This window comes from Diadema setosum, chromosome 8 (genome assembly GCF_964275005.1).
Source record: "Diadema setosum chromosome 8, eeDiaSeto1, whole genome shotgun sequence".
NCBI lineage: Eukaryota > Metazoa > Echinodermata > Echinoidea > Diadematoida > Diadematidae > Diadema > Diadema setosum.
The window spans coordinates 14,626,288-14,638,905 of NC_092692.1; the positions used below are offsets into that span (position 1 = coordinate 14,626,288).

The window sequence follows — 12,618 nt, forward strand, 5'->3', positions numbered from 1 at the left end:
GAGCTTTTATCCTTTAGAAGGTCTAAAAATAGAATCCATTGCTACCAGAAGTGGTGGGGTGCCTGCATTCTGATACAGGAATTCAGGCCACAGATTTGACCTTTTGTCCAACCTGCATGGAAATTGTCCCGGCACCTACCGTTCCGACCATGTTACCCGAGTTCACCCTCCACGCTCTATTAGGATATTGCTACAATGACAGAGAATTCGGCATTGTCAATGACGTTTTTGAAAATGCTGCTGCTACCCTAACGGAGCTACCTCCTGTGCTTTTGAAATCTAAGGGAATCGTAAAATGATTAAATGGATTTCACACATAGCACTGAAGATATAATAATGCTTCCACAGCAGTAATAATCCTCACTTAGCATGTAAATAAGAATGTGATCATATGGAATGTATGAAAATTGAAAAAAAAAAAAAACATGGCAGTTTTCTGGTAATGATTTTATGAACAGAAATGCCAAAGACACTGACATATAGATATTTTCTACATTCAACTGTAATTTTCATGATGCTGACTTTTTTTTTTTTAAGAAGCAAAAAATATTTCACTTGGTTTGGCAGTGTACACTTATTAAACTGTAGCAATCTGGGGTGGTCGTCCTGCTAAAAACTTTGTGGCATAAGCCGCAAAGGCGTTTTGAAAGGGGCAAACAGTTCTGTTTTATCGCATAAACATTCTTCATAATTGTCTACAGTCATAACTAAATGGGCTACTCTGCTTTTGAGGTCGCATGTACGGCTGAAGAAAAGAATCTTTAACAAAGAAATGAGTCATAAATGTATTTCTGAAATTTGCAATTGTATGGCTTAAGTTCCCCCCCCCCCCTTGAAATGTCTACATTTTTGTAAAATTTCACTTTGTACCAAATCATGCAGCTAGCTGCGTGGCTCGGTACGTGGGAGTCATTATTGTCATGCCACTGTGAGCAACTTATTTCCTCCCGGCAATACTGCACCCTGCCTACACCAAGCCCATCCTTCATTCTTATAAAACAAACTTAGAATCAAATTTCACACGTAACATAACCCCTAAAAATACATACATCTGATTTCCTGAGATCACTAGCAGAGGATGTTGCGTGAAAGGGATAAAAAGAGGAGAAGCCTTGATAGAATTTTTCCTTCGTGGAGAGGCGAAAAAGTATCGATGAAATTGAAGAAGACATTTTCGCGCTTCTAGTCACCTTGGCCGCAGACTGATCATAAATTGTTATGGCGTGACTGTAAGTGGTCTGGCACCCTGCCATGACGAGGGCATCCTGTCTTACAAGTCTCATGTTGGGACTCCCGCAGGAAATGCAGCCCGATTGTCATCTCTCCCCGCTGCCCGCCAGCCCTCCGGACAGAGAAATCCCCGACTAGGGAAGGAAAGCATCCCAAAAACGACTCTTCCACTCCAAGATAAAACACATCAACTATCCTATCCTAGGGAAGGAAAGCATCCCAAAAACGACTCTTCCACTCCAAGATAAAACACATCAACTATCCTATCCTTCCTTTCATATCAAAAGCCCCCAAGGGTACCCATTATCCCCATCTATTTTTTTTTTCTATAAGAATTCAGTAACAGAGAAGAAAAACAGAAACAATCAGACAGACAAGATATAAAGAGTGGGTAGGGTCCATCTATCCTTCACTTCCTTGATCGTGATGACATAGCTGAGTCATTGGCTCTTTTTAATACGTATCATGACAACAAACTCAACAAAATCAAATTTTCATGTGATGCCCCGTGGGGGCCTAGTCCTATCCAACCGTTGAATTGACTGGTTTTGTTTTTGAACAGATGGGAGATGTCATTCCGAGTTTCCTCCTCCACTCGTCTGATGATCTTGAAGGTGCATCCCTCTCTCATGCAAGCCTTCTGGCTTTCATGATTTGGTGTGACATCCCTTCTACATGAGGTTCAAAAGGTCAATTCCTGTTTGTTTTGCATTTTGGATTTTTTGTTTGTTTGTTTCTGTCCCAAATGCTACAGATGTTACCTTTCCATAGTAAAGCACTATTCCAGACAAACGAATTTAAGTTAAACAGCACAAATTCAGCTTATGATGAAATGGAAAATGCGTTTTCAAATTATTCCTATTGCTTGCTTAAGGCATCTTCCACTGTATAAACAAAGAGGGTGTCCATTAGCAGGGAAGGGCATTACTGGACCCTCTAAACCCATGGTCCATTCAGTTGCTGGAGCGAGTTAATTGATTCTGACTAATTTCTGCACACTGATTTCAAACTCCCTGACAACCTGAGGAGGGAAACCCTAGATATGAAATCCTCTGGACTCTCATCATCAAAATGAGAGATATACATGTACCTTAGTAGAACAGGTGTACTGCAACCAGTGCAGATAAGCAAAGTACCACAAAGGTTACTTTCTTTTTAAAATAGTTCTTCCTTTACATTTCACAATCACGAGGGTTCAAATTCCTCAACAGGAAGTATGGTATGTGGCAGGTTATGCATTTGACTAGCTGGCAAGCTCTGAGCCATGAGACATATATATAATCTATCTACAGAGAAAGAGAGATATAGAGAAAAGACCCAACACACAAAATCCCCAAATACTGCACAAATCAAAGGCTTAATCACCGACACTCCACTAAATTCATGGCACGTACATCGTGTGCAGTCATGCATAAACTCAAAGTCATGGTAGTGGTGGTGGTGAATGAAGAACATTAGTGAACTGTTTAGGCAAAAGCCACAAAAGAGTAAACTGTTACATTCCATGAGCATTAGAACAATGGTCAGAGCTGCCATGGACACAGACACCAATACAAATAAACATTTTGTTAAAACAAGTCTGCTTCTCAAAAAAAAAAAAGACAAATGCATTGCTTCCCTACACCACGTATTAACATCACAGCAGTTGTAACAAAGAGTGACACAAGTCTCCAGACACGAGGATAAGTAATTCCTCATCTACTCCCCCTTCTTGTTAATTCATAGAGGGGATGTACGCGTGCCGTGATGATGGACTCCCACTCGAAAAGTTCACAGGTCATATATACATGACAAAGGTTAGAGTTCAGAGGTTAAAGGTCCCAGCTGAAGAGGTGGTGCTTGATGAGCATGTCTTGAACGCTGTCTTTGAGCGACTTTTGGCTCTACGGGAGGGATGAATGCAAGAGGAGAGGAGGAAGAAGAAAATCAAAAGATGAATGATCGTGTGAGCTAGCATGGAAGGGATTGACGCACTCTCAGTTTTAATCTGATTCCATAGTAACCACACACACACAAAAAAAGGACAAGCATTTTGCTTCTTATGACTTTTCTTCTACTCAAGCTGCAAATAGACACACAAACTCCCTTATATTCTTGAATATATCATTCTGATATGGGGGTGAAACATATCTACTACACAATTCTATTTGCCAGTATTTTTCAATTTTTCGTATATTTTCATCTCTTCTTTCATGTTACGTTGCTTTCATCTGGGTCATTCTGGGATTAGGTAAAGAATCACTTTTGCATTTAATTGACAGAATACCTTCATCACAAAAAAAGGAATTTTTTTTTTTTAAATTAACTGATGAATCGTGAAACTAGGAGCAGTGCATCAAGGAAAAACATCTACTTGGAAAAAAGATCTTTGATCTTAATTGACATCTAACCTGGCAGTGCCTTGAGTACTAAGAAACAATCGCCAAAAAGTTGTGTGTGTTGTCCATGGAATCAGTCAAAACACAGAATATTCAATCCTCTCTGCCCAATCCACACACAAAATAAATACAAAATGATGATACAAGAAAACCCCAAAGGCCCTTAAAAACTGAAAACATCCCTGAAGAACTCATACAGTTTCACACAGAAAGAGAGGCAAAATGAAATTTCCCTTGAGAACTTGCTGCTTTAACAGAAGAGCCTAAAATCAAAATGTTGAGAATTAGTAAAGGAAAAACCAAAGGTTAAAGGGACTGTACAGTACTGGTTGAGGTGGGGATTCATGTTTTGAACATTCTTAAGTAAGATAATGATAAACCTCTTATGAAATATGAAAGAGCATGTAATTTTAAGAAGGATTCAACGTTTGTTTGATGAAAATTGGTTTCCAAATGGCTGAGATATCCAAAAAAGTGATAATAATAAAAGGCGACAGGCCACAACTTTACTATGATCTCTTTGTTTCACCTTGTTTTTGGATATCTCAGCCATTTCAAAACCAATTTTCATCAAATAAACTTTTGATTCCCCTTAGAATGGCAAGCTCTTTGACATCTCATAGAGTGGTTTCTGAATATCTCGCAAAACGTTAAAAGCTAAATCCTCACCTCGACCAGAACTGTACACACCCTTTAAGTTTGAACATCACCAGACACATGATGATTCAGTATTATCAAACAAAAGATCCTGATTTCCAAGAAGAAACTTTCCAATTGAATCTCTCTGCCAAGGAATTGTGTTGTTAACTTAGAAATGCTCTTTGTGTGTTTTGCTCATGAAAAGCTCCTGATGTGCACATGTTCCCTGGTGTCATGTTAGGAACACTCTTACTGTGCTTAGTTCATGAGAAGTTTCTGATTGCAACATGTTCCTTGGAGGCACTTTTTACCATGACCCTGCTTAATTGCATTTTGAGGATGAAACATCTTTACATTCCCGCATTCTTGAGTTTGCCAAAAGCCTCTTCCTTCATTAAAAGAAACAAAAATTCCCTCAAGAATAGACCATTATCATGTCCTCATCATGACAATGAAAAATGAAACTTCTCTACATCACACACAGTTAATTTGCTTTGAGTCACGGGGAACCCCAATGTTTACACCTTATCGACATTCCAATCAGTCCTGATCATTGCATGTGTTTTCCAACATCAACCATTTTGTTTTCCTTTCACTTTACTGCTAGTTTATTTGAAACTGTGCATGTCCTCAAGGGAAATTAAACTTATCAGATGTACAGTTTAAGACAGACATTAGCTTTGCACTTACGAAGGAAAGACAAAAATAAAACATCTTGTCATATGACTGGTGCAAATATAATGGAAAGAAACAATATATCAAATTCCACCATTCAAGCAAGAACAAAGGAAAATGCAGATTTCATGACATTTATTGCAGGAGATAGGACAGATCGAATCTAATAACTGTATGTCATGAATTGCGTACATGCACACTTTGTATGTGAAAAGTGCTTACAGGTAGTTAAACAAAATAGCAAAGAATACAGTAGATAATCAAAATGATACCCATGAGATATGATGTCAGTGTAAAGTTAGACACTCAATAGGCCCACATTTTTAAAGAGTTATGAATAATATTTTGACCAAAGGTATAGTACATCCAATCAACCAATGAAATGATCAGATGGAACATCATATGTAATTACTATACAGGTACATGCACAAAATGAAAATTATGCTAGTCTCAGTAAGAGAGAGGAGACTCGTCAAGGTGAAAGGTGACAAAAGTTAGATACAACAGCAAAACAGCTTTACATGCAGATGAATATCAAGTACATACACGTGTACATATCATTAGATGAGGCAGAGTATAGCCAAGGGATCAAGATGTTATATTTTGAAGTATGATATCCTAAGCTTTAGATATAATATACATGTATTCCTAAACGGATATATTTCAATCAAAGAAATTGGAGAAGGAGCTTGAAAAGACAAAACTTTCTGAACCATCGATTTTGGACTTTTACTAGTGGCTGCTATTTCCTCTGGGGTTATATTGTTTCAAGAGCTATTGATATCAGCAGATAGTTGCCTTGGATTATAATGGAATGAATTCCAACCTCTATAAACTATGAATTTGTCTAATAATTAGAGTGTGAAATGATAGAGGAACTGGTTGTACTCATATCACAATACAGCTACAAATCCACTCCTGAGAGTAATATAACCTCCTGACTATGTTGTCTGGAAAGCTAAAAATCTAGCTATGTTTCTATTCAGCATGGATTTATTTTCATAGAATTCAAGGATTTGCACCGAAGGTATGAGTATGACAGCACAAATCTGTCCATAACCTTGCTTGATTTGACATAAGTGAAATTCATTTGCCATTGTTCTAGCAGATGTAAGAGGTTCCTAAAATGCTCCTCTGGACAGACAATTTAGGAAATAAGATGTGGAAAACATCCATGAAGCAAAAGTGGAGAATGAGGCAGACTGCATCCACCGCTCATTTGCTTTGGACAAAGTTTCTTCGACGCTGTTCATGATGTATATCTACAAGTAGTTTGATGACACTACTGCATTCTTTTTGTTGATATACAACATCATGCTGGTAAATATCATGCATCTACACAGTATGTTTTTATCATGAATCATTTACATGTGCAACATGCAAAATGCCATGAAACTCATGCAGAAATGTTTAGTTCTGCAAAGGTATTCAGACACTTTGACATTGTCAAGTTTAATTGACAGTGTAGCACGAATAGCTTCGGACTGATCTTGTTTTGTAATGGATGCTTTTATCAAAAATAAGCTTGTACACATGCATTTCTTACCTGACTGACAATGTTGTAGCAAGTATTAACTGGAGTGTACACTGTTATTCAAATACCATCACCCATATTGCCATTACCGACAAATTACGTTGTATTATGTAGACATGCAAAACAAAAGAATGCCGGCTATATTAAAGCAAACCAAATTGATACATTTTCTAAATCTACTTCTCTTCTAAATGCTGATTTCTGTTTTTCATGCTGGGAGCAGCAACAAAATCTAATGGCTTTATTGGAGCAGCCAAGCATGAGAAAGGCAGACCGTTGCCATAGTTACCTGAGGCAGATTAGGCGACCGCGACCATATCTGCAGAACAATGAGAAAATGTTGTCACCATTCTCCTTCCGCTTTCACTCATTTCTTTTCCTTGTTGGTTTAGAAGTAGGTTTGTTTTTTTGTGTTTTTGTGGTTTTTTTTTAGCTATTTTGGTTGTTTTTTTTTTTCAGTTAGCACACAATAGGTATGATATAGCAAAAGAAAAGTTATTTTATGTATCACATGAAGGCTGATTTTCAATGGGCAGCAACACTACACAGCACTTAATTGTATGACATACTGACAGACATTGAAAATTAAATACTTTAACTCACACCCCACTCACAGAGCCCTTATATTGATCAAGTCGAGAATCACAATTTGGGATTTACCAGAGGGTCCATAATCTCTTCAGAAAGCCGCCACCAAAAGCTATTTTGTTCTGTGGTTGCGATGACAAACATTTTTATTGACTTGAAATTTGGTATCCTCTATTTTCTGAATCATCTCTTCTCATGAGAGCAAAGTAAGAATGGCAGTTGTTGACAGATGAGTATATAATTAATAAAATAGTGCAAATGTGTAGATATGTGATACAAAAGAGTACTGTTGAAGCCTGTACACCGATGGATCAGGTACCCATCCCACCCTTCAACTTCAGTAAAAGAGCAAAAAACATTGTTTTGTAAATTGCTGTGGTACAAGAGCAGTAAAAAATTAATGACAAGATGAATAGGAAAAAAGAGATCTGAACATTTGATGGAAAACAGACATGTATATTAAAGAAAAAGACCCAAATCATGAACAGAAAGCTGATGTAGAAGCTGCTGGGCACCTCTGATTGGCCAGTTTAGATCATGTGACAGTGCCATTAGTCAAGGTAATAGTCTTTATCTGTTTTGTGTGAATGTCCAAAATTTTCAATTTTCTTTGAGATAATAATTTCCTTCAAGAATCCCATTTCCTAATCAGATATTTCAAATGGAACACACAAAATTTGCCATTGAAGCTCTTGCAGTAACATAAAACAATAAAAAAAAAAATGAATTCTACATGTACTGTACATGTACAGCACATCACTGGGAGATATATGTTGAATTTAATACTTCATGGTTAAACGACAGATTAGAAACAATAATACATTTTGATAGAGCTTTACAATCCAACATTTTAATATGCATTAATATTTAACATTAATTTTCTGTTGTCATACTCTAAGCTAAATACAGGTGTGAATCTCATCAGAATGGATTTTTTTCAAATGTCCTGGAATGTTTACATGAAATATGAAGAAAAAAGGAGCTACACTAAGGTACAAATATCAACTTACAATACACCAACGCCAGAGCACTAGAGCATTTACAGGGCAAACAAGCACAAGAGCATATTAAGGCAAAAATTCTAAACAAGAGAATTAACTATACTTGCTTTGCTTGGAAAGGGCTTAAAAGACTTAATTTCTTTAACAAGCAAGCTATTGCAAGAGGCCAAAGAGTTTCTTGCAGTCATGGAATTTCACAAAATGCAAGAAAACCGCAGGGTCTGATTATACAGGACAAGCATCAAGAATTTCTCAGAATATTAGTATTTCCTAGAAAGAAGGGTTTTCAGCTGCCTGATTTTACTTGCATAATTGGCATTTTTTTATTCCCTTTTTCAAAACACCTCAGCATATGAACACTATGATTAATATGAAAAGAAATGTATCAACAAAACAAACTAAAAGACCCTTGAATTACACCCAAATTCCACGAGAATTGCTCTTGGTAAGAAAAAAATCCAAAAGCCTAAATCTAACTCATTGTTATTTAATCCTTAAGAGCTGCCAGATTTCTGTTACAGCAAGCAAAAGGTACCCAAACATCTAACATTAGTGTACCCATCAGCAACTACAGATGATTTGAAGAAAGGAATGCCAAACAGGACTTCAAAAAGTTGAGCTACCGGTTTACTCCATGTCTTGAACAAAATGGGCACCAGAATTCATTATGTCAAGGTATTTTTCATTAGTTGAGAAATGTCCAGAGAACTCCTTTATAATATACATCTTGTGACAATACATCAACACACCGACAAGTAAAACACACATTACGGAAAAGACCAAAAATTGTGAAAGGAGAAAGAGGTCAGAAGTCAAAGGTCAAGGGTAATAGCCCTCATTGGCATTCCATCCTTTCTTCCATGAAATATCACCTGTCAGAATATTTGTTTTGCTGCAATAAGGATCCTTGCTAGTTACTGATAAGTTGCCAGAGAGAAATGCCATCAAGAAAGAGCAAGAGAAGCAATAGAAAAATACCCACTGGGCTCTGTCAAGTTAGGACAGGTTGTGTACTTACGTCCTTCTTCAAGGGAAGCTCCCAGTCCTGTGAGAGGCTGAAGGCAAACTTGGAGAGGATCCTCAGCTCACACTTGATCTGCACCCAGCCGGGGCTGCGCAGGAAGGACCACGGGTGGTACCACTTCTCCACCACGCTGTCACAGGAGCACAGAGTCTCCAGCCATAGGTGGAGGACTTGCTCACTGTGGGTGTAGGGATGGGGAGGAGAGAAAGGAGTGGAGGGAGGAGGGGAGGATGTAGAGGAAGAGGAGGAGGAGGAGGGGAGGAGGAGGATGTAGAGGAGGAGGGGAGGAGATGGATGTAGAGGAGGAGGGGAGGGGAGGAGGAGGGGAGGGGAGGAGATGGATGTAGAGGAGGAGGGGAGGGGAGGAGGAGGGGAGGGGAGGAGGAGGAGGAGGAGGAGGAGGAGGAGGAGAAGGGGGAGGAGGAGGAGGAGGAATGAAGAGGAGGAGAAGGAGGAGGAGGGAGAGGAGGAGAAGGAGGAGGGAGGAGAAGGAGGAGGGGGAGGAGGATGAGGAGTTGAGACAAGAGGAGGAAGAGAAGGAGGGGAGGAGGAAGAGGAGGAGGAGGAGAAGGGGGAGGAGGAGGAGGAGGAGGATGAAGAGGAGGAGAAGGAGGAGGAGGGAGAGGAGGAGAAGGAGGAGGGAGGAGAAGGAGGAGGGGGAGGAGGATGAGGAGTTGAGACAAGAGGAGGAAGAGAAGGAGGGGAGGAAGAAGGGAAGAGGAGGAAGAGGAAGAGGTGAAGAAAAGGGAAAGAAAAGAAATGTGGTGGTATGGTAGGGAAGGAGAAGGAAGCATGGAGAAGGAAATGAAGAAATAGAAAGTGTGGTGAAAGAGAGAGTGTAAAAAGATAGTGAATGAGAGAGTGGTGAGAGATGGTGTAAAGGTAATGAGAGGGGAAGGGGAAGAAGGGAAGGAAAGGGGGAAGTAGAGGAAGAAGAGAAGGAAAAGGGGTTAGGGAAAGGCAAGACAGGGAAGGGGTTAAGATGGGCGGGGGAAGGAGAATGAAAAAAAGGAGATAGTGGTGAGGAAAAGAGAGGGGGAGAGAGTAAGGGTGGAGGGAGAGTCATGAACAAGAAGAGAAAGCAAGGGAGAGGAAGGGGTAGGGAGAAAAGGAAAACAAAAATAGAGAAGAGGAAAGAAAGAGGAAGAAATGTTAGTTAACCTGTTAATCCACATGATCAGGCATACATACAAAGATTTCAGTGCAGATGTATATCTAGCCAGGGATTTGACTGCTAACTCTTTCAGTTGCATAAAGACACTAGAATCCCCTCACAAAGAGACATTTCTACTCCCTCTTTGACACAGTAACATAACAGGAATCCTGCTATCGTGGTAAAATATCGCTAGATAATGAAGCTGAAACTATCTTCCCCTTTTCATACAATAAACTTAATAGCACTACCAGTGCACTGAAAATTTCTAGGCTACACCTTTAAGAGCTTAATTTGTTCATATTTTAATAATAATGCTTCCTCTCACCTTTAAGCTACTACAGATTCACAGTACCCCAGGGCACTGCAGTAACTTTGGATGATTAGCTAGCTGATTTACTGTCATCAATTAAATCCTAATTTCCTCACCACTTATCTGATTTTACACAATGTTCATCTCACTCTTGTGTTGCTGGCCATAACTTATTGATAAATGTCCTAATGGCAAATACTCACTTGAGTCCCAGACAGGCCAATGACCGGAACTTGACGTCCATCTGGGCATGGGCGAGGTCATGGGTCAGGTTCACGGCCTGGACTGACCGGTAGAGCAACTCCTCTGGGGTCAACACTTTTCCATCCTCATCCAACCTGCAGAGGCAGAAGGCAAAAAGGGCAAATTTTGAGCAAAAGTGGATTGAGACATAGACTGCAATGTATACCAGACTATGAAAAAAGTCTCCACAGCACCTGTAATGAGTAAACTCGAATCAGTTTCAATTGGTTAACACTTCCTGTTCAGAAGCAGAAGGGTACTAAAGCCACAGTCTTTGTGGCAAAGTTGGTACCAGTAATTGCCTCTATATGTGAAAAGACCTGGAACAAAATAAAAATATGACAGAATATCGAAAATAGAGTCTAAAGGAATACTTCCCTAATTTGATGTGCAAAACATGCACAGAAACAAACACAATTTATGTGGTGATGCCATTTTGAACTTATCTCCCTCTTGTATTGTGGCTGAATGCTCTACAGTGTACATGTAATTTCAATACTATAATCTAATGATAATTTAACATTTGCCTTGCACTAATCTTCATCTCAAAACAGCAACCACAAAATAAAGGGAAGTATTGTTTATGACACACAAGAAATCTCTGGGGAAATTAGAATTTTTAATGTGAACAACCTTGCTTGGAAACAGATTATTATCTCATTGCATGTAAAACACATCCAAGCATCATGTTTACATACCTGTACGTCTTACATAGCACCAGTCTGGAGTACACAGATTCAAAGTCCCTCTCAACCTCCTTGGCACTCGCCTGGGCAGGGAGAACAATCAGAACGTGTTTGGGAATGGTGAGTTGTGTCTACACAGAAGAGGCCTTGAAGAATGTCTCAAGTAAACAGACACATTGGCACAAATGCCCAAAGATGGGTTTCAATCAAATCCACGGTTTAGAGTCAGTCCATGGACTACAACAAGCGCAAAGTAAGCATACACTTCACTTGCACACATTAGCACATGTTTATTTTTGGATATATAATGTCTGTTTGCATATGCAACGATCTGTCACGCACATTTACGCAGATGCAAATTTGCCTAATCCATGGTAGAAATCTAAACTACCTTTGTGAATTAGGGCAATTAAAGCTTATGTAATAGACTAGAAAATGACTATAGTGTAAAAGGACTGCTCTGTAGATCATTAGGTAAGGGACAAACTCTAAATTGTATAAGATATTACTGGAGATCTAGGAATGACACTGTTACGTGTAAAGTGAGTCTCATCAACGAGCAAAATCAGTCATTTCAGCAATTTCACTTCCAAAATCACAAGTGTTCACTGTTGACAGTCCAGAGATAATAAGAGCAGCCATAAACACGTGTGGAGATGTATCATAATGTACACATGTTTTGCACTGATATCATCAAGTTGTTGTAAAGACATTAGTGTAATGAATGTGCCCCATGAACTGCCCAAGATGTTAGTATGTTTTATGTCAGTGACATGCAGCAAAATGTATTAAAAGCAGTCACAGTTCCACTCCTTGATACCATGTATGTGCAGGATGTTACTATTGATAAACCCACTTGTATGCTTGCCTATGGCAATTAAAAACTCACTGGTGGGCAAGTCAAATGGATGGGCACCTGCCCATTACCCAAGTGAAGACTAGTCCCGAGTATACTCAGGCAGGTGTCTAAGGGAAATGTGTGTTATAACAAAAATCAGCTCATCCTTTAATAATGGATTACAAGTATGGAACCCTCACCTGAATATCCACTTGGGCAAGTGAGCGAAAGAGTTTTTGTAATTTCCTGCTGTGATTCCCAAGAAGTCTACTGTAAAATGAGAAATGTTCGTGTACACACTAGTTCTTGTCTACAC

At 39.2% G+C, this 12,618-nt stretch overlaps 1 protein-coding gene across 1 annotated transcript in view; it reads right to left on the minus strand.

Annotated features, from left to right (window-relative positions):
- The window catches only part of LOC140232287 (small G protein signaling modulator 3 homolog), a 68,525-nt gene that overhangs the window by 6,726 nt on the left and 49,181 nt on the right, over nucleotides 1–12,618 (minus strand). Inside the window, exons 19-21 of the mRNA XM_072312416.1 lie at nucleotides 10,739–10,873; nucleotides 9,064–9,247; nucleotides 6,746–6,775 (exon numbers count right to left, since the gene is read on the minus strand). Of these exons, the coding sequence (XP_072168517.1) occupies nucleotides 6,746–6,775; nucleotides 9,064–9,247; nucleotides 10,739–10,873 (349 nt within the window). The remainder of the gene's footprint in view (nucleotides 1–6,745; nucleotides 6,776–9,063; nucleotides 9,248–10,738; nucleotides 10,874–12,618) is intronic.